Here is a 27,228-nt window from a genome sequence, read left to right on the forward strand (position 1 = left end):
GGAACCTGTGCAGGTTCTCTGAGGTATTTTCTTCTTCTAAAGCTTAAGGGCAGAAGAGATTAACTTTCTTCAAGATGGCTTGGATAGCCTCCTGCTGACAGACAGTCGATGGGGGTGGGTTCCTCCCCCTCCCCCGCAGGTGCCAGGCGGATGGGACGGGGTGGGGTACACGGCCGGTCCTAGATGTACGGCAGCCCCAGGGCCGACCCACCAGCCTCCCTGTATTTTCATCCCTGAGCGATGTCTCCTCCACAGAAAGACTTAACTTTTTTTTTTTCTTTTTTTGCTGTACGCGGGCCTCTCACTGTTATGGCCTCTCCCATTGCGGAGCACAGGCTCCGGACGCGCAGGCTCAGTGGCCATGGCTCACGGGCCCAGCCGCTCCGCGGCACGTGGGATCCTCCCGGACCGGGGCACGAACCCGTGTCCCCTGCATTGGCAGGCGGACTCTCATCCACTGCGCCACCAGGGAAGCCCAGAAAGACTTAACTTTTCACACAAGAAGTGACGTCACTTGTCATCTGCACCGTTAATGACAATCTGTTAAAATACGTCCTTTGTCTTCAAATTCACATGTGTGAGAATCAATCCAACTAAACAGGAAAACAAGACTTTTTGTGGAATTTAGCTCCGTGATACAGCAATTAACATGCAAGAAAATATGAAAACAGCTGAGACAATTCCTAGAAGAACTTCAACAAGCAGGGCTTCCCCATGAGAAGTCCTATGATTTAAAAGCAACAGGAATAGATAAAAGATCTGCAGAAAAGGAGAGTCTCAAAAAGACCCATGTAATCTAGGGACTCCTGTTCTGTACACACTCAAGGGGAAGAGGATTGAATGTTTAATAAAGGGTTTGGATCAGTCGACTGTTGGGAAAATCGATAAACTAAGACCCCTTCTTCACACGTAATTCCAGATGGATTAAAGTCTGCACTACAGACTCTGTCAGGAAGATGAGAGAGAAGGACTTGTCGGGAATCAGCCTTGGGGGGAGAAGGGCCAGCAGCTGGGGGGACGTGGGTGTGTTTCCTGCGTGAAAATTAAGGCTCGTGCGTGACAGGTACCGTGAGCACAGACAGCATCGCCATCACACTTCACAGGGAAACTCTTGGAGTTGAAAAAGCAGGAGGCAAGGAACCAGAAAGGAAAGCAGGCCAGGCGCGAGCAGAAGCCACCAGCTTGCCGTCCCCGGGGGTGCGGACGGGACTGTCCCTCCAGCCCAGCGGCCACCGTCGTGAAACAGCGGTGATGTCATCGCTGTCAGTCACCTTTCCTTTCTCAGGCTAATGCATCAAGTTGGGAAGGCCGCTCCGGGGTTGGGGGCATGCCTGTTCCCTCTGCACTGGGGGCCGGACGGGGCAGGGCCGGTGGCACCCAGGTTTCTCGGTGCCGGCCAGATATTTCTGAGTCGATCTGGGTGAGTGGTGCTCCCGGCTTTGTCCGCCTTTAATATTTATTTTCTCAGAGTCCATCGCAGCACGTGGGCCATGGGGGCGGCACCCCACGCTGTGCCCGTGGGCCCTGCTGCTCCGTCTCGGCGGGGGTGTCAGTGCAGCCACCAATGGGCGGTGGAACTGGGGACCTGGGTCACTGAACCTCCCTTCCCTTCTGCCCAGACCACACGTCTGCTCTGCGGGCTGTCTCGTTAGCTGTGGTTCGCATTCCGCTTTGAGTTGGAAGTGACCCGCACTTGCTTCCTTTGCCCTTGAGGCCAGTGCAGCCGGGACCCTGCTGCCACCAAGGGCGGGGAGGGCGTGGGGGAGTGAGTGAGCCGAGGATCGGGCTTGGGTGGTGTCCTGGCCTCTTACCGGGGAAGAGAGGCCTGTACGGGGCCGGGGTGGGGGTGACACTGACATATCACTGTCACGTTTGCCGTGTGTGCATTTCTCAGCTGAAAAATCTCTATGAAATACATTGTGATTGATTTAAAATACGTGGAAAAAGTTTTTTGAGCCAGGCAATACTTAGCTTAAAAAAAAGACATAGTCACTCTCACTTTGTAGCTTCCAAACATCCACGTGGGGATGAGCTACAACGCTGAGAATGAGGTCAGGTGTCCACCACCGATGGGAGGAACCATCCACGGACCAGACGGAGGCGTCCTGGGCTCATGTGGGTTGCCCGCTCCTGGCTGCTCTCCTGTGTCTGGCGTGTGGCGTGGCCCTTTTCCTTTCCTGGCGCAGGCTGTCGTTGCCCGCCAAACGTGGTTTTCACGGCCCCGGCCCAGCGGATGGGACCGCGCTGGCGCACACCTCAGTGCTGGCAAGCTAGGAGCCGTCTGGGGAACACGTGTTGATCACGGTCACTGGGGTGCAAGCGTCCTTCAGCAGGAGGCGGTGGGAAATGCGTGGTGGGGCGCCCGGGGAGAGGCCGGGCGTGGCGGGCGTCGTGCCTCAGTAACCCCCTCTGCTTCTCTCCTCCCAGAATCATTGACCAGCGATTCGAGAAAGCGTCCTACTTTGTCTTTGGCGATTTCAACTTCCGGCTGGATTCCAAGTCCGTGGTGGAGGTAGGCCACGCCGGGAGCCTCACGCGTGTTCGGTCATGTTGGGAAGACAGTGGAAGCCCGTGATCCTCGACGGGCGCGTTCCCACTGTCCTGCTCACTGGTTCTATTTAAGGCAGAAACTCCTAATGGAGAACGTTTTACTGTCAAAAGGGGGCTGTTATGGGAGCCCCTCCGAAGGAGTAGTTGGGTAGTGGTTGGGTCACTCAGCACATGTGTGCTGAGCCTGGAGATTCCTCTGTTGACCGTCGGGAGAGGAAAGAGGAGGAAGCTACCTGTGAGAAGGCAGCCCCTGGTCAGCTGTATGCGCCAGCTCCCCCCAGCTGTGGGGATCTCCTGGGTGCCCTCAGGCCCCTGGGTGACGTTCCCGCTGAGTAGCAGGCGCAGGTGGGAACGTGGATGGGCACCAGCCGCGAGGCGACCGGGTCGGAAGGCCAGCTCGTCCGCCCCACCAGGTCCCGCCACGTGGCCTGGAGCGCGGTCTCCTCTGCGTGGGGCTGACTTCTCCCAGAGGGTCTGCGGCCCTGAGCCCCGCTGCCGCGCCTGCCCCACTCTCCTGGGGCCGCAGTGCTGACGGCAGGGCCCCCGGCCGCAGCGAAGGGGGCCTGTCAGCCGCCCAAGGCGAGCGGGTCCACCCAGGCCCAGGTGCAGGAGGGAGACCACAGCGTGCAGGGTCCAGCCCAGGCCTGTCCAGAGCAGGGCACACACAAGCGTGTGCCTGCAGTGATGGTGGAAACAGCAGGGGGAGACCCCGGTGGCCCCCTCTTGTCATCTTCCTTTGGCGTCTCAGGTACAAGTAATCCTCCCTTCTCGGCAGAAGATTCTGTCTTAAAACTGAGCAGTGAGAGGCGCCTGAGTGTGGGGAGGGGGCTTTCGACCACTCGGAGTGTTTTCAAATAGACAAATGAATTCCACTGAGGACCATAAAATCCTGCTTTTGGTTCTGCTGACTTTTCCCCTCCTCATTTTGAGTTTGGCTCAATCAGCAACCTGGATCCAAGGTCCCATGGGTTCCGTGCCTTTGAGCCATGGGTGCGATGCCCGCCTGTTGAAATCCGCCAGTGCACGTGTGATGCTGTGAGGGGCGTGGGGAGCCCGGCCCAGTGCCCGCAGGCCAGGCGCCCTCACCAACAGTGCCTCCTCTGGTATTTTAGCCGTGCTGGTTTTGCTGGGGTGAGCCCCCGAGCGCAGGTCACTTCCGGCTGGTACTTGGGCCCAGTGAGCCTGCTGTGCTGGAACGGCCTCTCTGCTCGCCCGAGGGCCCCGTCTAAGGGCCCTGGACAGACCGGAGCCGATGGACGGGAGCCGCCAGCCGCAGGCACATTGGGAAAAGGTCCGGGAGGTTTCCAAAGTGGCCTTTTCTTTGCCAGCAGAACAAATGCCACAAAAAGGGCAGCGGCTCTGGACGCAGGCAGAATTGTCACGGGACGTGTGGCGCGTGCGGGGCTCCGGTTTCCATGGGGGGCGCCGAGCAGGGCGCGTGGCCGGCGGCGGGGAGGCTCCTGCAGAGTCGTGATTTCCTTTTCTTACTGAGTGAGAAGCGGGAGGACACGGCCCTGGGCGTGAGCGGGCGTGAGGGGGGCGTGAGCGGAGCTGGGCCGACTACGCACGGTCGTGACACGTGTGGCTGCCGCTGATCATGTGACCCCCTCCCCTTCCCCAGACTTCTCTGCCCAGCGCCCTTTCTCCTGACCCTTCACCTTCAGACCTTGGCTTCACCTCAGGGACCCGTCCCATCCCCTAGAGGAAGGACTCCTGCCACACAGTGACCGCACGGGTGGCCGGTGCTGGCCGTGGTCCTCATGGACCCTGGACTCGGCCAGGGAGGCGCTGCTCGCGGCTGGGCGGCTCCATCCTTCTGTGTTTCCTCCCAGAGTTGGCAGCCCGGCCCCGTATCATCAGGACGTCGGGGCTGGTGGTACAGGACCCACGGCCACACGTCCTTGACCGTGAGTGAGAGGGGGCAGAGCCTGAGCAGGGACGCAGGCGCTCACTTCCTGGTCAGTAACAGCCCGAGGTCGTCCCCCGAGCAGCAGAGCTTTGAGGGCCAGACCGCGGAGGAGGGAGAGGGCTCGCCCCCGCGTACTGAGGGGCTGCCTGGTCTGTGGAGCCACAGTGAGACCCCCGATGGGCGCATTGTTCTGAAGGCCACCCGGGGGCCCCAAGCGTCTCCAAGGACCAACAGCCTGAAGGTTCCAGGCCAAAAGCCTCGATATTTGGTGGACTGCCCAGGTTTTAATAAGTTCCTCTTCCTTCAGGAAAGTACAGGGGATCTTCGTTCTTGAGCGCTTTTCCAACTAATTAACTGACTTAGATAAGGAGCTACGTGAAATGCTGTTTTTTGTAGGCAGTTCTCACAAACAGCTGATTTTTCAGGGAAGCGGAACTACGTGCACGAGCTTCCCCTCCTGGGCCCCTGCGGACCCACCTTGGCCTCCCCGGCCCGCGGCTTCCCTTGGCCTGGCCGCCCCTGGACCTGCCCCCGGCCTTGGTGTCCCGCTGTCCGGGCAGCTGGTGAGCACACCCGGGAAGGTGTGGGGCACGGAGTGTCTGCCCCTTCCCTGTGTGGGCGGCTGTGTGTGAGGTCAGGTGCAGAGCAGCAGTTCTGCTGCTGGCAAGAGTCACAGACGTGACGCATTTGTGTGGCCCCTTCCCCCAGGGGTCATTTCCTAAGCAGTCAGTCGTCCGTCTGCTCTAGGCTGTGCTTTCCATGTGCCTTAACCGCAAGCCCCTTGGACTGTGCTGGGGACCCCATGTCGGTAGTCCTGAGATGTCAGAGGGACCCACGGCAGGGACGGGTCCTGGGCATACAAGGGCACGCGAGGGCTGACCCAGGCGGGCCGCCCACCACAGGGGGGCAGGGAGCAGAGGCCCTCCACCCCGCCAGCCCCGCCCACCCCACCCCGCACGGGAGAGTGGGTTCTGGTGAGGGGGCGTGGCGAGGACGTTCTCGGGCCCGAGGAGGTCCCACTGCACCCCAACGGGACGTGGTCGTTTTGAGCGGCAGCTCTTCCCAGCGGGCCTGCTGGTAGGCGTCGGGCTTGGCGGAGCGGGACGGCTCCAGGAGACCCTCGTCCTCCGGGCACACGGAGTCTCCCTCGCGGAATCGGCGGCTTCACCCAGGGCTCCGTTCAGTCTCCTCGCAGCCTCTTCTGGGAGCCGCCCGGAGTGTGGCAGCGCATCTAAGTGGACCTGAATGCCACCAGGACACCCCCGCACCCCCAAGCTCTGGGCTTGCCCACGACAGCTCGCTGGACACTGCCCCTGCCCCGCTGCTGCCAGGGAGTGTTTGCTCTGGCTGTGCACCGCACACGTGAGAAGCCCAACGCTCCGTTGCCCAGGGCTGTGAATTTGGCACTTTCAAAGGAGGGAGGAATCAATAGTGTTTAATTGAATTATTTGCTCGATGAATAAACAGATGTGTCTAAGATTCGTGCATTAATTTTTGGAGGGTTTTCTTGTGCACGTGGTTCTTTAAACCGTACGGTCCATCTATCCTGTGGATAAATGGCTGTTCAGTTGACGAAAACTTACATCTCTGCACACAGTTTACTGTGTAAGTAAAGCAAACCAATGGGAAATGATTTTTATTCCCAGCACGTGGAGTATGATTTTTGGTATAGCGAGTTTTTAGGACCGTTTGGTCAAATGAAGACTTTAGCCCTAGGGATTGAAGACCATCTTCTCACGCCTCATCAACACAGTCATCAGCTATTCACGAAACATCCAGGCTGTGCAGGAGCTGCCATGCAGTCCCGCGGCTGAGCGCCCTGGCAGAGAAGCAGGGGTCCAACGGGGGAATCATAGGCGGATAGCGTAGCGCATGACACCCGGACCCCACCCTTGCGCCCGCGTGTCCCCTCGGGGTTGCCACGTCACCTTTGGCCCCAGACGTGTCCAGCTGATCAAGAAAATTATAATGAACTTGGTATGTTCTGAAGTTCCCACGGAAGACACAGCTTGTGCCTGGTGGCACCTTCCTGTGTTGTGTTTCGTGTCCCCGCCTGTGCCAGTGTTCCGGCCGGCGGCTGGGACACTGGTCTCGAGGCAGAAGTCTGAGGTCGGGGGGCTCCCTCCTGCCTCCTCGGCTCCGGTGGCCCAGGCGCCCCTGGGCTGTGGCCGCGTCATCACTGCCTCTGCTCCGGCCTCACGTGCCTCCTCCCTGCCTCACTGTCCTTGTGGGGACAGTCACTGCACTTGGGCCACCCTGAATCCAGGGTGAGCTCGGCTCGAGAACGTTGACCAGTCACATCTGCCAAGGCCCTGGTTGACAAAATAGTCGTGGGCTGAGGTCTGGGTGGACGTGAACTTGGGGACACTCTGCAGCCCCCTTCCTGCCAGAGCCCCGTTTCCTCTCCCACCGCTGGAGAGATCGATGCTAACTCAGAAAACATACTTGTGGGCAAAGCTAGATCTAAAAGTTTAACTGAAAGAGGCCAAGTTTCTTTTGCTGAAGATTAATTTCAGTAGCATTCATTAAGCTACCTGTTCAGGTCTTGAATTTTAAAACACCATGGAAGCACCTCTTGGAACATCACAGTCTGCTGGCCGGCATGGCTTTTTGAAAGGGTTTCTAACTGTAGAAACAACTTAGAGAAACTCTGTGGACACCAGAGAAGAGGTCTCCGAATTTTCCCGAAAGGTTGTTAGACCGAGTGGATGGCTTCTCGAGGCCTACCAGCCGTCCCAGCTCCCAGAATGTGCAGAGCAGCGTGAGGACAAGGCCGCCCGGGTGTTCCGTGGCTCCGGGACACCTCTTCAGGGGCTTTGCCTGTTACAGGAGAGCCTTGTATGGAGGTGAAGGCAGCCACTTCTTGGGACTTGCACAGCGGGGAGTCAGCGGGGCACATTTTGGGGATGGGCTGCCTGGTGGACAAGGCCTGGCTGGGGCCACAGGGTCCTGCAGGTTCTCAGGCAGTGCTCGGGGGCATCACTGAGGGTGGCAGGCGGCCTCCAGGTGGGCACTGGGGCACCGGGAAGAGGGGGAGGGGGCTGGGATGCAGGCAGCTCATCCTCTGCCCCACCCCCTCCAAGGACTGTGCCCAGGAGGTGCAGCCATCTGCCCTTTCCTTCCAAACAACACGGCCCAGGAAGGAGCACCGGTCAGAGCAAGGCGCACCAAGGCTTGAGCCGGGGCCCAGGCCTCGAGCTGTCCCTTCCCCGGGTGAGCGGTTGCCCTCAGCGGTGACCCTCTAGAGACACTGGCGTTTCGTGCCTACAGACCGGGTCCTGGGGTGGGAGAGGCCATGCCGGCCCCGACCCGTATTCCTGGGGAGGCCGGTGTCCTCAGCTGGTGGGTCACCCCACAGACGGTTTCCAGACTGCCTAAGGTCAGCGTAGCACCCAAGGTGACCGCAAGCGCCCCAGACAGCACTGCAGTCGTGCGGGTCAGAAGGTCCGAGGAGACGCAGGGATGGGGACGCGGGACCTCCGTCTGCCGGCGTCGTCTTGTCTGGAGGTGGCAGGTGACCCCCTTGAAGAGGGAAGTTGAGGTCATCCTTTGTGCCGGCCCAACGAGAAGCCGGCTTGGCTGGGGTTTGGTATTGGTTGCTGGTCCCCCACTAGAGTGGCAGGTACACCCTCCCCAGCCCTGGGCCCCTGAGATGCCCAGGGACGCCCTGCCTCTGGTGCTCACCCCGCCAAGCTCCTGGAAGCTCCCAGAGGGGAGTCAGGTCCTTCCGGAAACATGAGCATCCTGACCTGCAGGGAGAAAGAAGCTGCAGCGGGCAGGGGCTCCTGGAAGGACAAGTCGGCGAGGGGCTCCAGGGCAAGTTGGAGACCCACCGGTCCTCTGCAGCAAGGGGTCGCGGGCATCTTGCTGGCACCAGCGTCGGAAAGAAGTGCTTTGTGCAAAGTGAACGGCTGCCCCTCCCACCCCCGGAATTAGAGCTTCGCGTTTCAGATGCAAATTAATACAAACATGCTTGCCTAGCAGAACTGAAAAGATGATCCTGTGATCAAACTTGGCACCTCTTAAGCCGTAATTAAAACAGAGAAATGACAAACACAATGACCATGCGCCGTCTAATGGGCTGTGCATCCCGCACTAATTAACAATGCAGCCTCCCACTCAGCTCCGCAGGCGGGATTGCTCAGAGTATGTTTCATGCCTGGCGCAGTGGCAGCTGGCAGCTGGGCGCTCAGCTGGCCAGTGACAAAGGGTGACAGCGGTGCCAGGCGCTCCCATCTCCGCGCGCCCCGGCCGCACCCTCCTGCCGTCCGTCACCGCTGACAGCCGTGGCGATGGATGCGTTTTTGGAGGCTGGCGGCTGTTTTGAAAAACCGGTTGCCGGTTGCTGACAGGTACAGGCTCAGGTGCCAGCAGGGCCTGTGAGGACCCTGGCTTCTCGGAGGAAGCAGCCGTCCCTACGCTCATGTTCGCGGGGCAGGGGCAGGGCGGGGGGTGGGAGCCCAGGCGGTGCCCCAACAGCCGGGGTCGCAGCACTATCCACGCCCGCCTTGGAAGAGGACCAGGGGCACCGCACAGCCCGCCCCGCACCACAGTGCGGCCAGGGAGACTCTGCAGGCTGCCCGGCGGCCTGAGCCCCTGCCCCAGACCACGGGCATTTCTGCCACCCAGCCCCCTGCCCTCTGGCTGCACATGCGACCTGGCGAGGGTGGGTTCCCACTCAGCCAGGAGGGGGCATCGCACCTGGTCGTTACCTGTGCCGGCCCTTCGTAAGGTCCCGTGAACTGTCCCCAGCCTGTTTCTGCATTTTCTCACTTCTCTGATTCAAGTTATTCTTTGGAACTCAGGGAAGGCCTAGGAGGCTAAAGTTTTTCTGCAAACAGAGGCAGGCAGGGGACAGGGGCAGGGAGTCTGTCCCGGGGAGACAGAAGGAGGTGACAAGGGGTCCTGCTCTCCCCCCTGCCCCTTGTCCCCCACTGCCCGGCAGGTCTGAGCGCTGGTGTGTCTGTGGAAGGCCGGGGACGTTCTCAAGAGGCCAGACCAGGAGCGTGGCAGGTCCCCCGGCCGGATCCCCTGCGGGCAGGGCGACCCCCGAGCGGCAGTCCTGTCCTGCTGGACACGAGCCTAGAAGGAGCCCGCGCTGCTTCCTTCTAGAAAAATCAGTCAAGCTCCCCTGGTTTGCGCAGCCGGCCGCGGGCGGGCGCTGTCGCCCCTCCGTCAGCGGGTCGGGAGCTGGCGGGGCGTCTTGGGGAGGAGATGAAAGGGTCTTTATGGCGGTGGTTGTTCTCGCGAACAGCTGATGGTACAGAACAAAAAGGACGAAGGCGCCTCTGACGCTGACACGGCCTCACAGCAGCGCCTCTCACGGACCCCAGGCAGCGCCTGCCGCCCTCCCGCGCCTGCCCGCTCCCGCCCCCCGTCTGCGCCTTCAGGCGCTCGGAGTCCATATGCTCTCGGCCATCAAGGATGTCCCTCCTCCCGGGGGCTGGGGTTTGCCAGGAAAACCTCTGAAAAGCTGCGCTTCTCCAGAAGGGTCTTCCTTGGGGAAGTCAGAGTAAACGGAATGGGGGGTGTTCGGGGTCGCTCCCGCCCGATGCAGGACGGCCTCCCCACGGTGCTTCCCGGTGAAAGCCCGACACGGCCACCGCCCCTGCTCGGCCTCAGGTCCTCGGCGCGCACCCAGCACGGTCCTTCTCTGTGTCAGGCAGGCCACTGGGACCCTGAAAACTGAGGAAGTTAGCACTCTGCTGAGCTCCCCCGAGGGCAGGGTCCCTGCCAGGCCCCTCCTGCGGCCGAGGCAGCAGGTGCGCGTGTTTCTTCATGGCTGTCGCCGAGGCAGCAGAGTGTGTGTTTCTTCATGGCTCTCGCGGGTGCCTGCTCTGGGCCCCACTTGGTGCAGCTGAGAGGCAAGGCGCTGCCCAGTGGCCTCGTCTTAACTACACGAGCTCCCCGCCCCCCGACACCCAGGGACAGCCGTCACGGCCCGGCACCTGGCCGCAGACCTTCCCCCTAGAGCACGGTGACCTCCTGGGCCTCGGGCCGGCCTGGCCACCACTGGAGGGGCCCTGGAGCTGAGCACGGGCCAGGTAAACCAGGGTTCTTGCTCTCCAGAAGATGTGTGTGTGTGTGTGTGTGTGTGTGTGTGTGTGTGTGTGTGCGCGCACACCAAGGGGCTGTGTGTGCATGTGTGATAGGGAAGGAGGCTGAAGCTTAGGCTGGAGCTCGTTGGACCACATGTCCATGCACTGGGAGGTGCTGTTCCTGTCGCAGGCTCAGTGGCCCCGGCTGTCCCCCGGGGGCTCCCACGGCAGCGTGTACCCTGGGACCTGCTCACCCGGCCGCAGGCGGTGTGGGCGGCTCCGAGACGCATTTCTATCTGTCTGCCCAGCGCCTACTTTTCAGGCCGTGGCACGTGTCTGCCCTGAAGGGGATGGTCAGAGGGTTCGTGAAGACTTTTTCTGAGCACTTTCCTGCGGAGCCATGAGTTACCTGTGACCGAGGCAGGTTCTGAAGCCGCTGACTCCGCGTCCCTTCTTCTCTGCTCCCTGGACACCTTTAGGACTGAAATGACATCTGTAGATGCTGGTGACCAAGGACTGGCCCATCCCTGGGACGGATGGTGCTTCTCTCCTGTTCCTGGCGGGTGGGTGGGTGTCCAGGGCACGGGGCTGGCTGGCTGATTCTCCGTACCCACCTCACAGTGACCCAGCGTTGGACCCACACCTCCCACACGCTGACTTGTGAGTGAGGTGCTAGAGGCAGCCTTTAACCCCTCGATTCCAAGAGGTGGATCTGGGCAGCCCGGGTCGGGACCGCAGCACTGTGGGTCCTGGAGACCCCGTTCTCCTTCCAGAGCTGAGGCAGGTGTGGGGTTAAGGGGGTGCAGCACAGCAGGAGGCAGACCCGGGTTAACGTCCAGTGTCACGGGGAGAGTCATCACAGAAAAGGTCACGTTTATCCTCTAGAGTGGGATCTGTTTTCCAGTCATTTGAAAAAACTCTAAATGTAAAAGGTAATGGTTTTCCATCAACTTGTTCTAAAGAAAGCCTATGTAAAGGACTCAGGTCTTTCTTTGCACGCCGTCGTTTAGAAACCCTTCTCTTCCTCTCTGTGGCCCGTGCTGCAGGAGGATGCAGGCGGGACGTTTACTGTGCGCCTGTTTATTTGTAGACATTTTTATGGCTAGAATTTAACCAGAAGTACCAGGATGACAAGAACAGCCGTGGGACGGGGTGAACTTGATGACGAGAACAGCCGTGGGACGGGGTGAGCTTCTCCCTGACGCCCTTGGTTGGCTGGTTTTCAGTGAAGGGTGTGCGTGCCGAGGCCCGGTTTCTCTGACGTCTCTGTGATATTCGGGGGGGACCCTAAGGACTCAGGGCCCTGCAGCCCAGCTGGGGCGGCAGCTCCATGCCGAGCTCCTCGGGTGCAAATTGCTGGCCTCGGCCTGGTTCCTGCTGGACGCACAGCACAGAGACGGCGAGGGTGTCGGAGTGCCTGGGGAGGAGATGGCCGCCCCCGCAGGAAGGAGAAGCTGCTTGTGGCTGCGGCTTGCTGGAACCAGGAGCTCACCCTGTTCCAGCTCCCCGACGGCTTCCGCTCCTGGAGCGCGGACCCCTCTGTGCAGAGGAACAGGAGCTGAGCGCGCGGGCCGGTGGGAAGCCGGGCTCAAGGCCAGCCGTGCGTGGCTGCAGGTGGGCGGGGCGTCTCCGGCCCCTGCTCCCGGGAGGGGCCGGCACCGGGGCTGCAGACACAGCTGATGAAGCACTGCCCTGTTCCCGCTTCTGCTTCCACCAGGTGGACCCAGAGCCAAGCCCCACGGGAGTGGCCAGAGTGCGGGGCCACCGCCCATCCCCCGGGCTGTGGCGAGTGGAGGCTGGGCTCCCCACAGCGCCCCACCCCCGTCGGAGGTCTGGGCCTTTCTGGCTTCACGCCCTGCGTCTGAAACGCAGCTCAGAGCAGCCAGCCACCCCCTCACGCGGGGTCTCCAGAGCAGGGTCACTGTCCTTTTGACATTGCGCAGGAGATGAGGCCACGGATGTCGGTGGGTGGAGGGTCCTCGAGGGGCCGGGCGGGGCCAGGGCTCCCCCGCGTCTCCCCTGAGATGCCAGAGGCAAGGCCGGCGGCCCCGCCGAGCATCCTCACCCAGGGGCACGCCACGTCCGGGCTGTGTTGAAAGCCCTTGAGGACATGTTTCTTTTACGTGCTTTTCCTTTCAGCTTCTCAGGGGTCGGTCATACGCGCATGTTTGTGGCTGAAGAGAGAACCGGTGGCCACGGCCGGTCGGCCTCTTTGTGCCCCGGCTTTGTTTCCGATTTCACGCTATCAGAGGGTCCGCGTGTTTTCCCGCGTGAAGTTGTCAGAGGATGAAAGCTCCGGAGCGGGGTCGCACGCCAAGGGCCGGGCATGGAGCCCACCCGCCAGCCTCCCGCCCTCCCCCTGGAGGTGGTGTCGAGCAGGCCGGCCCGGCCCTTCGCTGCAGAACCAGCGCTTCCGTCCAGACCGGCTCATTTGTCTCCCTTGGGGCCAGAAGGAGCCTCGTCCAAGGCTAAAACAGGGCGGCCAGCTCACCCTCCCCAGCGGTGACCCACTGCCCAGGCGCGGATGGCCGAGCTGGGTCCCTGACGTGGTCAGGGGAGGGGGAGGTGAGGACGCTACCAGCTCCCTGTGTTTTCGGGAACATGTAGCTCTGTGACGGGGCAGGTGGAGTTCCCGCCCCGTCCTCACTCGGGAAGGACCCCAGCGGCGCAGAAGCTGTGTCCAGTCTGGTGGGACGCAGTGTGCAGCGGGCCTCACACTGGAGGCTGCTGGCTGTCCTTCCAGAGGGCCCGCGTCCATATAGAGATGCTGGAAGCCAGGCCCCAGGCAGCGGGATGCCACCACGGGGACAGGGTGGACCCTGCAGGGCTGGGGGGGGCGGCTGGGGGCTCCACAACTTCAGGAAGCCGCTCTTTGGGTTATTTTTCATTTCAAGGCTGTTATATTTTCCACTTGATGGAAAAAAAGGTTAATCCAGCCCCCAAGGTCTGAGCAGGGGACGGGGGACCCCGTGTAGGTGCCGGCTCGCCACCCACGCCCTTGACTGGAAGCGGCCTTGTCACCGGCAGGTGGGTGTCGCTGAGAGAATGCTGGACCTCCAGGGGGCTGGACACCCTTGGTCCCGCTGGTCCCTGTTTCTGGGGGCCCGTTCCATGGTGTGAGCTTCTCCTGGGGGCCCAGGCAGAAATGGGGGCTCCGCGTTCCGTCCTGCAGGGGGTCTGCATTTCAATAAAAAGAGGAGTGCTGTCCTCTTACTCAGAATGAGCCAGAACATTTCCAGTATCTGCTGGTAGTGTCTAAATTTGGTTGCCAGAGTGGCTTGGTGGTTCGTTTTGATTTTGTTTGAACCTCCCTGCTCCCCACGTGGAGGGGAAGAGCGCAGAGGGCTCTGAGGAGAGACGCACGGGGTCGGCCACTGCCTGTACCTGAGACGGCCGCAGTCATCTGGCCACACCGGTTTTCCTTGCTGCCTGAAATCAGGATTAAACCTGCCCCACCCTCTGTGCAGCCCCATGAGTGACGGCACGCCAGACAGTGACCCCGCTCACCGCTTCTGAGCTCAGGCCCTGACGAGCCCCCTTCCCCGGGTGCAGGTGTGTGTGGGGAACCAGAGCAGCAGGGGGCAGGAGGCCACAGGGATGAACTGCACGCACGTCCCCTGCTGCCCCCCACGTTCCACAGCTTGGACTCCTGGTCACCTGTCTATGCCCAGCCGTCCCGGGGACCCTGGCACTCCTCGGAGCCTCCTAGAAGCCAGGGCGTGAGGCCCGTCGCTGAGAACGGGGGGTGCCTGTGGCTCTCAGGGACCTGGGGGGCTGGCTGCCGGAAGGGAGTCCGTGCCTCCACCAACACCCAGTCTGTGTCAGACTCGTAAACAACCGCCAGGATAACTCGGGAACGAGGTGTCGTTGGGGCGGGAGGCGTCCCCCTGAGCCCGGCCCCTCGTCTGCAGGCCCGAGCGTCCTGCGGGGCACGAGGGGAGGGCGCCGCGTGCCAGGCTGGCAGGGAGCACCCTGGGGGGCGAGCCCCAGCGCCTGCTGACCCCTCCCCGCGCCCGCACCCTCCGCGGGGTCTAGAACCCGCAGGGCAGGGCCCACACTCGGGCTGTGGGCCAGTGGGCTTCTTCGGGGTCCCTCAGAGACCCCTGCACGCTCACACGTCGGGACTCCCGACTCCGGTGGAGAGAGACCCAGACGCAGTCCCCAGGCCACACCGGGCTTTGCAGACAGAAGCAAGACCAGCTATTCGTGTTCATTCGAACTATGCTTCCAATACCTGCATTGCTTCCTATGTTTTCGCAGGTGGAGAAAATAGGTAGAATGGAAGTGTGTTCTGATTCTCCTTTTGCCTCTGAGGAGAGAACAAACCCGCTGGGCCGCTGGGCAGGCCTGTGACGATGGGGCATGCCCTGAATTTCTGTCCTGGCCGCCTGGGAGCTCTGTAAGACAGGCTGTGTCCCCTCAGCTCTCCTCCACACCGTGTGGCCCGCCGGCCATTCCCTGCCTGCCCCCAGCCCCCCTCAGGCCCTGTCTCTACCTCTCACGCTGCCACCCCGGCCTTTGCCCCACCAGGGCCCTCCACCTGGAACCCGGCTCCATTAGCTCCGTTACACGGTCACCATCTCTCTAGTTACCCCGACACCCAGCCCCAGGCGTGCCCCCCTGTATACACTGCACGTCCTGGACGCCGACCACAGGTGTCCGCTGGCCCGGCCTACGCTAGGTCCTTTGGAAACTTGGGGTGTGTGTCAGCTGGGGCTCCTGGGGGATCCCCTTCCTCCGGGCCCAGCGTGCTGGGTCCAGACAGAAGCCGGGTCTCTGGAATCACAGTAACTGTGTCTGAAGCCTTGGCGAGCCATCAGTAAACGCAACTGAGATGCTTTTTTTTAATACCTACTACCTCTCAAAGTGGATGCACAGAAGAGAGCCTTATGGCTTTTATTTACCATTTAGAAGCTTAGCAATTACAATGAGAAAACGACCGGTGTGCCTCTGACCTCCACAGATGGAAACTTACCGCCCAAACTTTCCAGAAGGCGCGTCGTGACCCAGACTCTGAAAACCCGCCGTATCCCCCAGGTCAGGCTTCTCAGACTCGAATGTTCCTGACCAGCTCCTGCCTGATCCCAGGGCCTGTCCTCGGGTACGGGGCTGGCTGTCCCCCCACCCCCGCGCCAGTCTGGCAGAGAGCAGAGTGGGTTCTGTAAGGCCGCATTCGTGGGCTTGCCTGTGGGGACCCCAGGGGCTCTGTCTGCATAGAATTTGGACCCTGGTGGGGAGCGTTTGTGACGGCGGGATGGGGGCAATGGGGCGGGCAGCTCTGGGAGGAGCGGGGTCAGCTGCACAGGCGCCCTGAGCCCCAGGGGGTTGTGCGGATTCAGTGGCTGTAAGACTGCGGGACTCGCAGAAAACGCGGCACACTGCGCTTCTGGGCTGACACCGGCGTGGGGTCCTGTGGGCGCCGCCCCAGCAGCCTGTGCCCCTAAATTCCAAGCGAAAAACCAGGGGCTCCGGGTGCCAGTAGGACAGTGCTGGGCCGCCTCTCCTGTGCCCGTCCTGCCACTGCTGATGGTGAAATAAATCTTACACGGCTCTTTAAGAATAACATTTGGGAAATTGTTTTCTCCTTTCAAAAGAGGAAAATGCCTTCCTGTAAGTAGGCGAGCCGGAAAGGCCCTGGCCCAGGGCTTTCTGCATGAGTGGTCACGACTGCGATTGAAAGGCCCGCCTGGGAGGAGGCCTGGCGGGTGTGGGAGAGAGGCCCGAGGCTCGCCGAGGCCCCTGCCAGGGCTGGGCCGGTCAGATGTTTATCCTCTGGGAGCCCGTCTGAAGTGGCGAGAGATAAAGCAATTTTTTAAAAAGTTTCCAGCAGATGCCTTTGGGAGAAGACCATGAATTTCCTGAATCGCGTCCGAGAGGCTACAATGCCGTCTGCCTGCCGAGCCCTCCCCATTCACTGTGCTTAAGCCACTTAAGCGCATTAGCATCTGGATGGGGTGACCTCCTCGCCGGGGGCTGGGCAGGGTGGCCGCGCTGGGCCGGATGGTCCAGGCGCTTGTTCTAATCCGGCCGTTTGAAGGCGGCCAGACTGATTTGTGACACATGAGTCCAGAAGCCACTGTGGGGGGCTTGACCTGAGTAGCTGTCTGTGCTCTGAATGTCAATGCCTGTCCTGGAGCGCGCGGCCCAAGGGGGATCGGCTTCCGGCTTCCCGGCCTCCCCGGGCCCTGGGGCCTGTTGCTGGAGGATCTCCCGCAAAGCTGGCTGCTTCGAGCCTCTGAGCCCCGCGGCCTCTGAGCCCCGCGGCTCCGCGGTGAAGTGACCTCACGAGGGCTCCTTAGACAAAGAGGTTTTTTTTTAAGTCAACATTAGTTCAGTTGCAGTGGTCTTTCTTTCTTTTTTTAATAAAAATCACCTAGTGCTTTTTCCAAAACAGCCCTATCGAGGTATAACTTACACACGAACTGAAATCCAGCTGTGACCTTCTCACCCCACCTGGCCCCCGCGGCCCCTGCTCTGTCCTTTCTGGACTCCACGTGGATGGACTTTCCCGAAGGGAGGTGTGCGGGGCCTGGTCTCCGCACATCCTCGCCGGCACTTGCCGTACACCTGGGGTGTCTCTCAGCCCGTTTAGAGCTGCACTTCGTCTCTGCGGTGTTGGTGTGGTCAGCGCGGGCCTGCGGTGCCCCTAACTGCACCAGGCCTCGCGGCCTCTGCGCCAGCCTCCAGCCTCGTCCTGACTGGGGAGCGACCCTGTTTAACCCCCCATCCTGCTGCCTTTCCTCGCCCCACACCCAGGTTGGGACAGGAAGGATTTTCTAAAGGAGGCTGGATTTAATAGAGTTTTCAGCCTATCTGCAGTCAGCCTGTCACCCGTGCCCTTCCGTCTGCCCCCGCCGCAGCTGGTGGGCGTCCCTGCGCAGGGCCCCCGGCGTGGCCTCTGTGTCCCCCGTGCTGCCCTCGGGGCCTGTCTGGCTGCCCTTCACTGTCCCTCCCGCTGTGGCTGTGGAGGACCACCAGTCAGACTGTTCCCTGCGGAGCCTCCACAGGCCCCCTGGGTCCCTGGTCCTCGGGGCAGCCTAGGGCGGCGGGCAGAGGGCCGAGTGTGCGACCCCGCGTGTCTGGAGCCGCGGGTCCCTCCACGGGAGGTGTGAGCCCCTGAGCTGAGTTCGGGGAGCGGTGGAGGCGGGCAGCGGGCTGGCATGTCTCCGGGGACTGAGCTCCTTCCGTGTCTTTCCCAGACTCTCTGCACAAAGGCCACGATGCAGACCGTCCGGGCCGCCGACACCAACGAAGTCGTGAAGCTGATATTCCGAGAGTCGGACAACGACCGGAAGGTGAGCACCTGTAGGTGCGGTGGGTGCCGTGTCCTGTGGGCCCCTCAGCGGGAGAGGTGGGGCCCCGCCTGCTCTGACGGCCCTTCCCTTGGCAGGTGATGCTCCAGCTCGAGAAGAAGCTCTTTGACTACTTCAACCAGGAGGTTTTCCGGGACGACAACGGCACAGCGGTGAGCTCTAGCATCTGACGTGTGACTGGTCCCCCAGCAGCTGCTGTGCGGTGGCGCTGGCCCCCGGCCCCTCCCAACGCCCCCGCTTTCCCGGGACCATGCTTCCCGGTGCCGTCACAGCCTGTGGGTCGGCTCCTGAACCCTCACCCTCCCGTCACTTCTCCACTGGGCCCTTCCTGGGGGCGCGTCCTGCCGCCGGCTGGGCTGTGGCCACCCGCCTCGCTGCCTGTGCCGGCCAGTGTGGCTCTCAACACTGGGGTCCTCCCCGGTGAGAGGCAGAGGGCTAGGAGCTTTGAGTGCGGAACCCCTGGTTCAGGGCTGGCCCACAGAGGCCTGGGCTTCCTTTGGAAAGAAGAGAACCACTGTGCAAATTTGCGGGGGCATCTCTGTGGCTGTGAACACACGTGTGCGTGTGTGTGTGGGCAGAAGGAAGTATTGATATGTGTGAGCGGACGCCTGCAGTTCAGACCACCCGGCGGGCACGGCCCCTGCAGCGGGAGAGCCGAGGGGGCCCTGCACCTGCGGTGCCCTTTACTTCTTGTGTGCCAGTTGGGCCTACTTTTGACGCATCGGCGCCTGAGGGCGGTTGGGATACCTGTGGGAGCCTCACCGCACGCCCAGGTGTGCACCTGTGCCTCCCCCCTCCCGCCTCCTGGGGGCCTTTCTGGTCTTCCCGCCCTGGTAAGGGGCCGTCTGTACCATTGTCCCCATTTTCAGTTCCCGGTTCACCCCACCTCACCTGCTTGCCACCAAGACCATTGTCACCCCTCAGGGACGTCTTTATCCCAAAGGCCAGGCAGGGATGGTGCTTGGATTTCAGGGCCTGCCTCTGAAGCGTCCCCCCTGGGACCACACCCCTCATGGGTCAGCTCCCTGGTCCCCCTCTGCCCCCAGCTCAGCTCTTGTGCCCTGGGCGCCCCTGAGTGGCCTGGTCACCCGTTGGGTCTTGAGTTTCCAGCTCTGGACGATGCCTCTGTCTCACGTCTACCTCAGGCCCCTCCAAGCACTCGCACTGGCCCGACTGGGGGCTCCGTGCCTCTGTGTGGGAGGGCCCCTAGCTCTCGTGCCAGGTGCTCAGAAGAGGGCTCACGTCTAAGTGGAGAGGGGCTCTCCAGATGTCCAGCAGACTCTGCCAGCCCGTGAACCCGCCCTACCTTCCTGTCCTCCCCGGAAGCCCTCGTCCCCCTCCGGGCCTCCCTCGCCTTGCACGTCCGGCGGCTCCTGGGCCTGAACTCGCCACACGTCTGAGTCTGCCGCCCCCGGCCGTCGCCCCCCCTGCCTCCTTCCCGACCCCTGCCCCTCTGTCCACCCCCAGCCTGGAGCCCGCCCGGGCCTGGTCACACGCCCACCCAGTCAGGCCCAGCTTTGGGCCTTGGCCACCTCCCACCACCGTCGGGTAAAGCCCGGGACCCTGACCTCTCCTCTGAGGCGCGGCTCACGCCCGGGGCCTCTGTGCTGACCCCCCACCCCTCCTGCAGCCGCACGGGGGGCACCTCTGCCCCCGCGGATGCTCCGAGCCGCCTCACGCACTTCCCCCTGCCTGTCGTGCTGCGTCCCCGCGTCCCCGCGGCCAGTTCCCAGCTCGGCTGCGCAGGGGGCCTCGGGTCCCGGTGAGGTGGGCTCCTGCTGTGTCCCGCAGCGCCTGGGCTCAGCACACGGCACTCACGGCTCAGCTGCGGCCCTACTGGGCTGGACGGGAGGCTCTGTAGGGCGCGGCCGTGTCTGGCTGCCGTCCTGTGACTTCCCAGGCCCGGAACACGTGGGGCAGGTTTGGGGACACGACGCGTTCAGTGTGCCTGTGTGGGGTGAGGTGCCCAGGAGACTCGGGGTGCCGTCCGCTCCCTGGGCAGCCGTGCGACCCTCTGAGCTTGGAGTAGGGCGGGCGGGGTGGGCTTTGAGGGCCCCTAGCACAGAGACGGCCCCTCGAAGCCAGGGACAGTGTGGTTACCAGGGCGAGCAGAAAGCGGAGACGCCCTGGGAGGGGAACGGTGGACACAGAGAGTGGCGCTGGGGTGGCCAGGGGGCCAGAACATTCTGGAAGGAGCCAGGACACTGGCGAGAAGGAAGGTCCACCGTGTGAGGGAGAAACAGGGTCCTGAGGCAGGTATGCGGGGCGGGGGTGGGGGTGGGGCACGGGGATGTCACAGTGGGTCCAGAGTCCCCGCTGCCCTCAGTTAGCACTTAGAGAATGTGTCACCACCCTGGAAACTACAGATGTCACCGTTAGACGTAAGCTCTAGTTTTGTATTTATTCACCATGTGAAATTGTGCTCCTTTAAGGTGGAGCAAAGTTAGTTTGAATATCTGGGAGAAGTTTGAGGCTGACTCAGATGAGAAGACGCAGTGGAGTCGAAGCAGAGACGAGGTCTACACGTGGGTCTGGAAGGCCCGTGGTCCCGCCTGTTGGGTCAGGAATCTCCGGGGAAGGGGGTGGCCTCGTGCGTCCCCGTGGTGCAGGGCCGAGGCTCCGCGGTAACTGCCCTGGCAGCTCGGCGTGTCAGTCCCACTTGGGAGGCGGGTGTCCAGAGCGCCCTGGGGGACGATGCATGGCCTGCGGAGCCCTCAGAGGACATCTCACCTTCACGCGAGACGCCCACAGCAGGATGGATGTGCTGCTCTGGCCTCGGCCCCCAAATCCATCGCATCCTTGATCAACCACCAGCCTTGCTCCCATCTGACAGAAATTTAATTCAAGCTGGCTCTGAAAATAATTATTGTATTTTAAGAGTAGTAATCATTGGCCGGGACATGATTGAATGTGTCCATGCCTATTGACTTTTTCTATGATTTATAGCTTTGTTTAGTCGATATTCCCATCGAAATTGTATAATTAATTATAAGTGTGGCTGTCAGGGCTGCAGGATGGAGTGCCCTGGTGAGGATTTGGAGAGATTAAATTTTCTGCGGCTGTCCCAGGGCAGGGCGCGTGAGTTTTCACCGCGCTCGGCCTGTTGGATAGAGATGTTTTCTGGGTGTGTAGCAACTGCTCCAGCTCAGGGCGCATCGATTTTCCGGCCTCTTTCCCTTTATCAGCGCGGCGTCTCTGCAGTAACAGAGGAATGTGTGCAGCCGGGACAGCGCCTGACAGATACGTACGATCAGCCTCCGCTTAATCATTGTCTACACACGCCCGACTCTGTTTTTCACTTTGTAATCCAGAGGAATGTTAAAGATACATGTGAAATTGGTTACCACTTTGAGAAAAATCTCAGAGAGATACAGATTACCCTTTCAACAGAAATGCACTGTCATTTCTAATCAGAAACACCTCACGCTGGCCTCCTGTGGCAGCAGCCGTGGCTCCATCCCCCATCGTTCCCGTGGACTCAGGGCGTGGAGCCGTGGGGGCCGTGGGGCAGCAGGAACAAAACACAGCCCCGGGTACAAAGCGTGTAGGAAGCACTCCACAGTAGAGAGAGTCCACAGACATCAGATAACTGAATACTTGATAAAAATTATAAGATGAGATTTAAAGGTATTGAAAATGTGAAAGCATCAGAGACATAAACAAATATCATACCCTGAAAAAAGCAGATTAAAAGGCATGAGAAGTGCTAGCAGCAGTCATGGAGGTGGAAGTCTCCACAGGTGAGTTAAGCGTCAGGACGGACGCAGCCGGACGGCGGAGCTGAGACCCCAGCGCGGCGCAGACCTCGCAGGTCGCTGGGAGGCAGCGCCTGGAGGCTCAAGGCGGGGCCGGAGGGCCTGGTCCTCAGGAGCTCGGCAAGTCCTCAGCCGAACGCCAAACGCGAAGACGGAGAGCAGCCCGAGCGCCAGGGCCCCACAGGAAGGACGCGGGCAGCGGGCCTTGTGGGAGCGACAGCCGCCGCCGACCGAGGGATCGGCGGGAGGCCCCGCGGCGGGGCCGGAGCAGCGGCACTGAGCGAGCATGCGGGGCTCTGCGGACACGCGTGTGCCCGTCGCTCACAGGACGGGGCGGCAAGCCCGTCGGGACGCCTCGCGGACTTACTGTCCAGGACGCCTCGCAGACTTACTGTCCAGGATGTTCCTTTTCTTCTCTCAAGAGTCTGAGTTAAATTTGGGAGAAGCTGAAAGGCTTGGCAGCACTCGGTGGGTGAGGCTCGGGCCGCTCACCGCCTGCAGGTTCCCAGGTGCTGGACCGAGTCCTCTGTGGGGAGGAGGCCGCCGCCAGCGTCGGGCTCGGTGGCCGGTCGTCAGGGGTGCCGTGGATGCACCTTTCCTGACGGTCGCGCCTGCCTGCAGCCGCCACGGAGCATCACAGCTGTCTTCCCGTCTGACCTGCGAAGGCCAGGAATTCACGCTTGGAGCTGGCCTCCGCGGGGGTGTGTGTACCTGCGAGTGTGATGCGAGGGCATCTCTAGGCCCACGTGCGTGCAAACACGTGTAAGCACGGGACTGGTCCAGGCCTCACGCTCATGCTTCACCCCCCCACACACACACACACAGTTCTCCTCCATCCCCGGCACCCCTGAGGCGCTAACTCTGCAGCCTTCCAGAAGCTGTTTGGCCTGGGCTGCTCCCTGGAAGTGGGGTGTGTTTCTCCTTGATGCAGAGGCAGGGGCCACTGGGGCCGGGAAGCTGAGGGGCTCGGCCACCCCCCCATGCCCCCCCCGCCCTTCCCCTCCCGCACCCACAGCTCCCGCCCTGTGCCTCCCCTCCCCCATCCCCAAACCCTTCCCCCACCCCATGCCCCTCCCCATCCTGCATCCCCTCTCCTGGCCCTGCACCCCTAGGGCCCCTGGCATGGCCGCCAGGGGGTGCTGAGTGGGGTGAGGTTTGCCATGGGCGCTTCTTCGCAGCAGATATGGGCTCACAAGTGTCACCTGTGGGGTCCAGTATCCAAGCCTCGCCAGGCAGGGTCCGAGGCTCTTTGTGCCCCCATCTCCAGGTGTCCAGGATGCTGCAGGAACCTGTGTGAGACTGAAATCAGGCAGCTGTGTCTGAAGTGGTCCCGTTTATGCAAAAGGAGCTTTGGTTTATCCCCCCACACAAACCACAGACGCCATCAAGGGCTCCTGCCGGGGGAGGTGTCAGCTCTGCCTCCCTCTGACCGGCCGATGGCTGGCCTGGTGCACGCAGGCTCAGCGGCGAGGGCCACGTGCAGGTGGCTTAGGTAGCAGCCTGGCGCCCGGTAATTGCTGTGTGCACAGCACCGCTAACTGCACGCTCTGGGAGTGATGGATGAGGTAGCAGAGGGGGAGAGGACGGGTGTGGCTTCGGGCTCCCGCACAGCTGCAGGGGACGTGAGTGATGACCGCATCCCCAGGGTGTGCGTGGCCATGGAGGCCAGACACTGCCAGTGCCCTTCCCTCCTGGGGGCACGGTGCCCCGTGGGGTGTGGCTCTGAAGGGTCCCTCAGGGCCAGGTCTTGTTTTTTATCTTCCTGTGTGAGGTCAGTGCTCTTACTCTTTGGACTTAGTTTGGGCAAAATGGCGTCCCCCCTGCTGGACACTGCCTGAGGGCACCTCGGAGGCGACGCCAGCGCCCACGGCGGCTGCACTGCGTGGCCTCAGCAGGGCGAGGTGGCCCTGCGTGGCCAATCAGCACAGGTAGTGTGGGTCCAGCGCCAGCGTCAGCGGGGCTGAGTCCGGAGCAGGCCTCTCACAGAAGGGCCTGCAGGGTGCCCCGGGTCCCTCCGGCCACACGCCCGGGGGGCCTGCCCTCGGGAGGCCTGCGCGCGGCCCGGGTGATGTGCAGGGCAGGTGCTGGAGCAACACCTGTTTCCCGGAAGCTGCAGGTCCCTGCTGCAGACAGACCCTCCCCCAGGGCTTCTTGGTGCCCCCTGGGAGGCAAACCAAAGTGACCCTATATTTTTTTCTGTTTCTTTTCTTCAGCTCTTAGAATTTGACAAAGAGCTGTCTGTCTTTAAGGACAGACTATATGAACTGGACATCTCGTTCCCTCCCAGGTAAGGACCGCCGCTCGCTGGGCCAGCAGGTAACTGTCCTCCTGTCCGTGCGTCTGTCTGTGCCCACCTGTGCCTCTTCCCCCTCCCCCACCCCCCACTGAGCACAGCAGGGGTCTGTTCGCTCCTTTCTCCCAACATGGCCTCTCAGATTAGCCTACGAGGGACCCACACAGGCAGCTCTATGTTCTGGATCTTTCTGGAACCGTCGTGGCGTGGGTTTTGGTTTGGTTTGTCCGTGTTTGTCTTTCTCGGGTATGTAAGCTTTTGCTGGGTTTTGCTCTGGTGTTCACAGAGTCTTGAAATCTGCAGCAATAACAGTGCGTTCCCTCCCGACCAGCCCGGGGCTGCAGAGGGCCAGGGTGGGGGGAGAGAGACGATTACGAAGTGGCCAGGACACCGGGTGGGCGCTCGGCCCGCGGGCCCGTCTGGAAAGACACGGATGCCCCATCACAGGCTTCTCCCACCCATCTCTCTCCTTTCATAGATTCCAAGTACGAATTCTTATCACTTGGGAGAAAATAGGCCTTGGGCAGGTTCAGGGAAGCTTTCTCAGGTAGACGGGACCTGGTGAGCAAGTGGGGCCGAGAGCGCCGCCTGGCCCCCCCTCGTCTGCGTCGGGCCTGGCAGTAAACGCGTCAGATCCACGTCAGAGGAACGGTTGGCATCAGAACGCGCTGGTGGGCCAGGTCCTCTCAGGCTCCCTCTGAAGGTCACCCCCTGCTTCCTGGGACACTCCAGTGGTCAAACGTGTGCAGGCTTGAAGGGCCCCCCACCATCCACTGGACATGGGACTCGCTACGGGTCCAGGCTCTGGCCAAGGCGGCCGGGCGCTCGCAGCTCAGGGTCGGCGCCCAGACCAGCGGTGCGAGGTTCAGGGGCCAGAGAAGCAGGGACCTGGGCCCTTGGGGTGCCTGGTGGGCCCCCAGCAGCGGCTCCAACACCCGTGAACTCGTGACTCAGCATTTCAGGATCAGAAGGGCGGCCCTCAGCAATGCCGTCCAGGTGCTGACCACCACGTTGCCCTCAGTCTCTGACGCTACTTTAAACGTACACATCACGTGCGGTGAACCGTGCTCCCAGGTGCAGCTAAAGTCTAAAGACGTCCTGAGAGACTTGTTCAGCCCGCGCCTCCTGAGGGTAGTGCCGGGATCTGGAGCATCCCTCCCGCTTGACCGGGGTCCAGCGCCTCTCTCAGGGCTGTGGAGCCGGCCAGGAGGGAGGGGGCCTGGGGCTGCCAAAGGCATAGCCCTGTGGACACGTGTGCCCTGAGCTGGCGTCAGCCCCTCGAGCGTCTCCCAAAGGCCGCAGCCTTGAAGGTCACCCAGGTGCAAGGTGCAGAAGATGCAGGCAGGACCGGCCACAGGACCTCGTGGTCCGTGCTCAGGTGGCCGAGGGACGAGCCCCCACCCCTAGGCAGCAGAGAGACTGGCACGTCCAGAGTCAGGAGGGACAGGGCTGCGTGGTCCAGCCAGGCCCTGGCTGGCGGTCTCCAGGAAGCAAGGGCCGTCCCCCCGGAAGGCGGCCGTAGCCCCGGCCTCTGAGATCCCGGTGGTAGGTGGGGGTGGGCATGCTCTGGTGCCAAGCCGGAGGAACTCCAGGGAGGGCCTGGGGTTCGTCAGGGTACCTGGGGCTGCGGGCACCTCGAAGGCACCTGCGCTCAGTCTGGGGCACACCTGCCTCGGTGTTTGATGGACTCGTGTGGCAGGAGAGTGACCCCGAGAGGTCCCGCCCTCGTCTGGGAACCTGTGGACGTCCTGTGACTTTGCAGGTGCATTAGGAATGTGCCCATGCTGTAGGGTCGGTGTCCTGGGCCGCGGGTGCCCCCCGCAAGCCCGTCACAGCAGAGGCCCCCATCCTCCTGGAGGTGGCGGCTGCCACCCGAGGAAGGTGGCCTGGGTGGGGCAGGCCGCCAGAGGCACTGGGAGGACCATCAATTTAGGGGCTGGGTTTTCTCCCTTTAACTGGGAAGTAGCATTCGAAGTCTTCTGAGGTGGGAAAAATCGTGGTTTACAGACTGAGTCATCAGGTCCCAAAGCTGGGGGTCCAGCTCACAGTAGGAAATATGCCTAGCCTGTCAGCCCTGTCACAGCCAGTGGTGCAAGACCCACCAAAGGGTCCTGAGGCCTTTCCGGCCACTGCCCGGCTCATCCATCCCTCCCCCACTGCCCAGGTCATCTCCCCGCGCTGTCCAAGTCACCCCCCCCGCCCTGCTTCCGGGATCATCATTCCCCTCCCGCACTGCCCATCTTCCCCCTCGTCTGGTGCCTGGGTCACACCCATCCCCTCCCTTGGCTCTGTTGCATTTTAAAAGCATGTTTGTGACCATCGGGTACAGCTCACAGCCCCCCTGGGTTGCCACGTGGGGTCTGGAGGGCTGTTCCAGACATGGGACAATGTCAGCGGAAGCAGAAGCGGGACAGCAGGAGGGACTTGGTTAGAAACGGTGGCTGTGTGGTTTGGTACCCAGATGTAGTCTCTGACTGTGCTGGAAAATAAGTGATCTCAGGCGTGCTGTGTGTGTGTGTGTGTGTGTGTGTGTGTGTGTGTGTGTGTGCAGGAGTATGAGCTCCTGTGCACACTGTGTAGGCACATGTGGGTGTGGCACCGCATGGGTGTGGGTGCATGCATAGTATGTGCACGTGTGTGTACCTGTGTGGGTGTGTGTGCAGGATGTATGCGATCGGATTATAGACTGATTGCGTGTGTTTGTGCAGTGCATGGGTTTGCATGTGTGCGTATAGTATCCACATGTGCACAGATATGGGTGTGCACACGTTGGAGTGTACGTACATGGTGTGGGTGTACACGTGTGCATGCAGTTGTACGCATACATGGTTGTATGTGCAGACGTGTGGTATGTGGGTGTATGTGCATGGGTGTGTGCAGTATGTCTTGGGGTGGGGTGGGTTGTGTATGCACATGTGCACGGTGTGTGTACGCATGGGCCTATTTGTGGGGGGGGTGTGCGTGCGTGCAAGTACATGGCTGTGTACAGGTGTGCATTGCATAGGTGTGGGTATGTGTGTGCATGAGCCGTGTTTGCACATGTACATGGTATGTGCACATATGAGCGAATAGGTGTTTGCACGTACATGGGTATTTACATGGGGGTGTGTGCATGTGCATGGTGTGTGCGTGAGCTTGTGTGCAGTTCGCACATGTGGTGCAAAACTCGTGTGTATACGTGTATGCACGTGTGCTTCCTGGGTGTATGCACCGCCTGCACGGGTGGGAGTGTTTCTGGGGCATGCAATCCTCTGTGCACAGCTGCTAGCCTAGGGCCATCTCCTGCTCTTGGAAGCTGTTGGGGGCTTCTGGCCTGGAGTGGTTTCCTTGCAGACCGTCCGTCTATCGCTTCTCTCCGAGCTGAGGGGTG

The 27,228-nt window shown here is 61.6% G+C and overlaps 1 protein-coding gene across 12 annotated transcripts in view; it reads left to right on the forward strand.

Moving 5' to 3' along the window:
• INPP5A (inositol polyphosphate-5-phosphatase A) overlaps positions 1–27,228 on the forward strand; it is a 179,670-nt gene that overhangs the window by 141,560 nt on the left and 10,882 nt on the right. For 7 of the 12 annotated variants that reach the window (XM_089898379.1, XM_089898381.1, XM_089898383.1 and 4 more), the window contains 4 exons: positions 2,428–2,512; positions 17,697–17,792; positions 17,888–17,962; positions 23,779–23,852. In XM_089898379.1, the coding sequence (XP_089754505.1) occupies positions 2,428–2,512; positions 17,697–17,792; positions 17,888–17,962; positions 23,779–23,852 (330 nt within the window). Of the gene's footprint in view, positions 1–2,427; positions 2,513–3,881; positions 4,166–4,382; positions 5,023–5,515; positions 5,937–17,696; positions 17,793–17,887; positions 17,963–23,778; positions 23,853–27,228 lie in introns of those variants that run through there. The other 5 variants (XM_089898385.1, XM_089898387.1, XM_022568399.2 and 2 more) reach the window with 5 other exon arrangements.

Source organism: Delphinapterus leucas, chromosome 16 (assembly GCF_059928025.1).
Source record: "Delphinapterus leucas isolate spDelLeu-1000000601 "Yukka" chromosome 16, BTC_Dleu_Yukka2, whole genome shotgun sequence".
In the NCBI taxonomy this organism is placed as follows: Eukaryota; Metazoa; Chordata; class Mammalia; order Artiodactyla; family Monodontidae; genus Delphinapterus; species Delphinapterus leucas.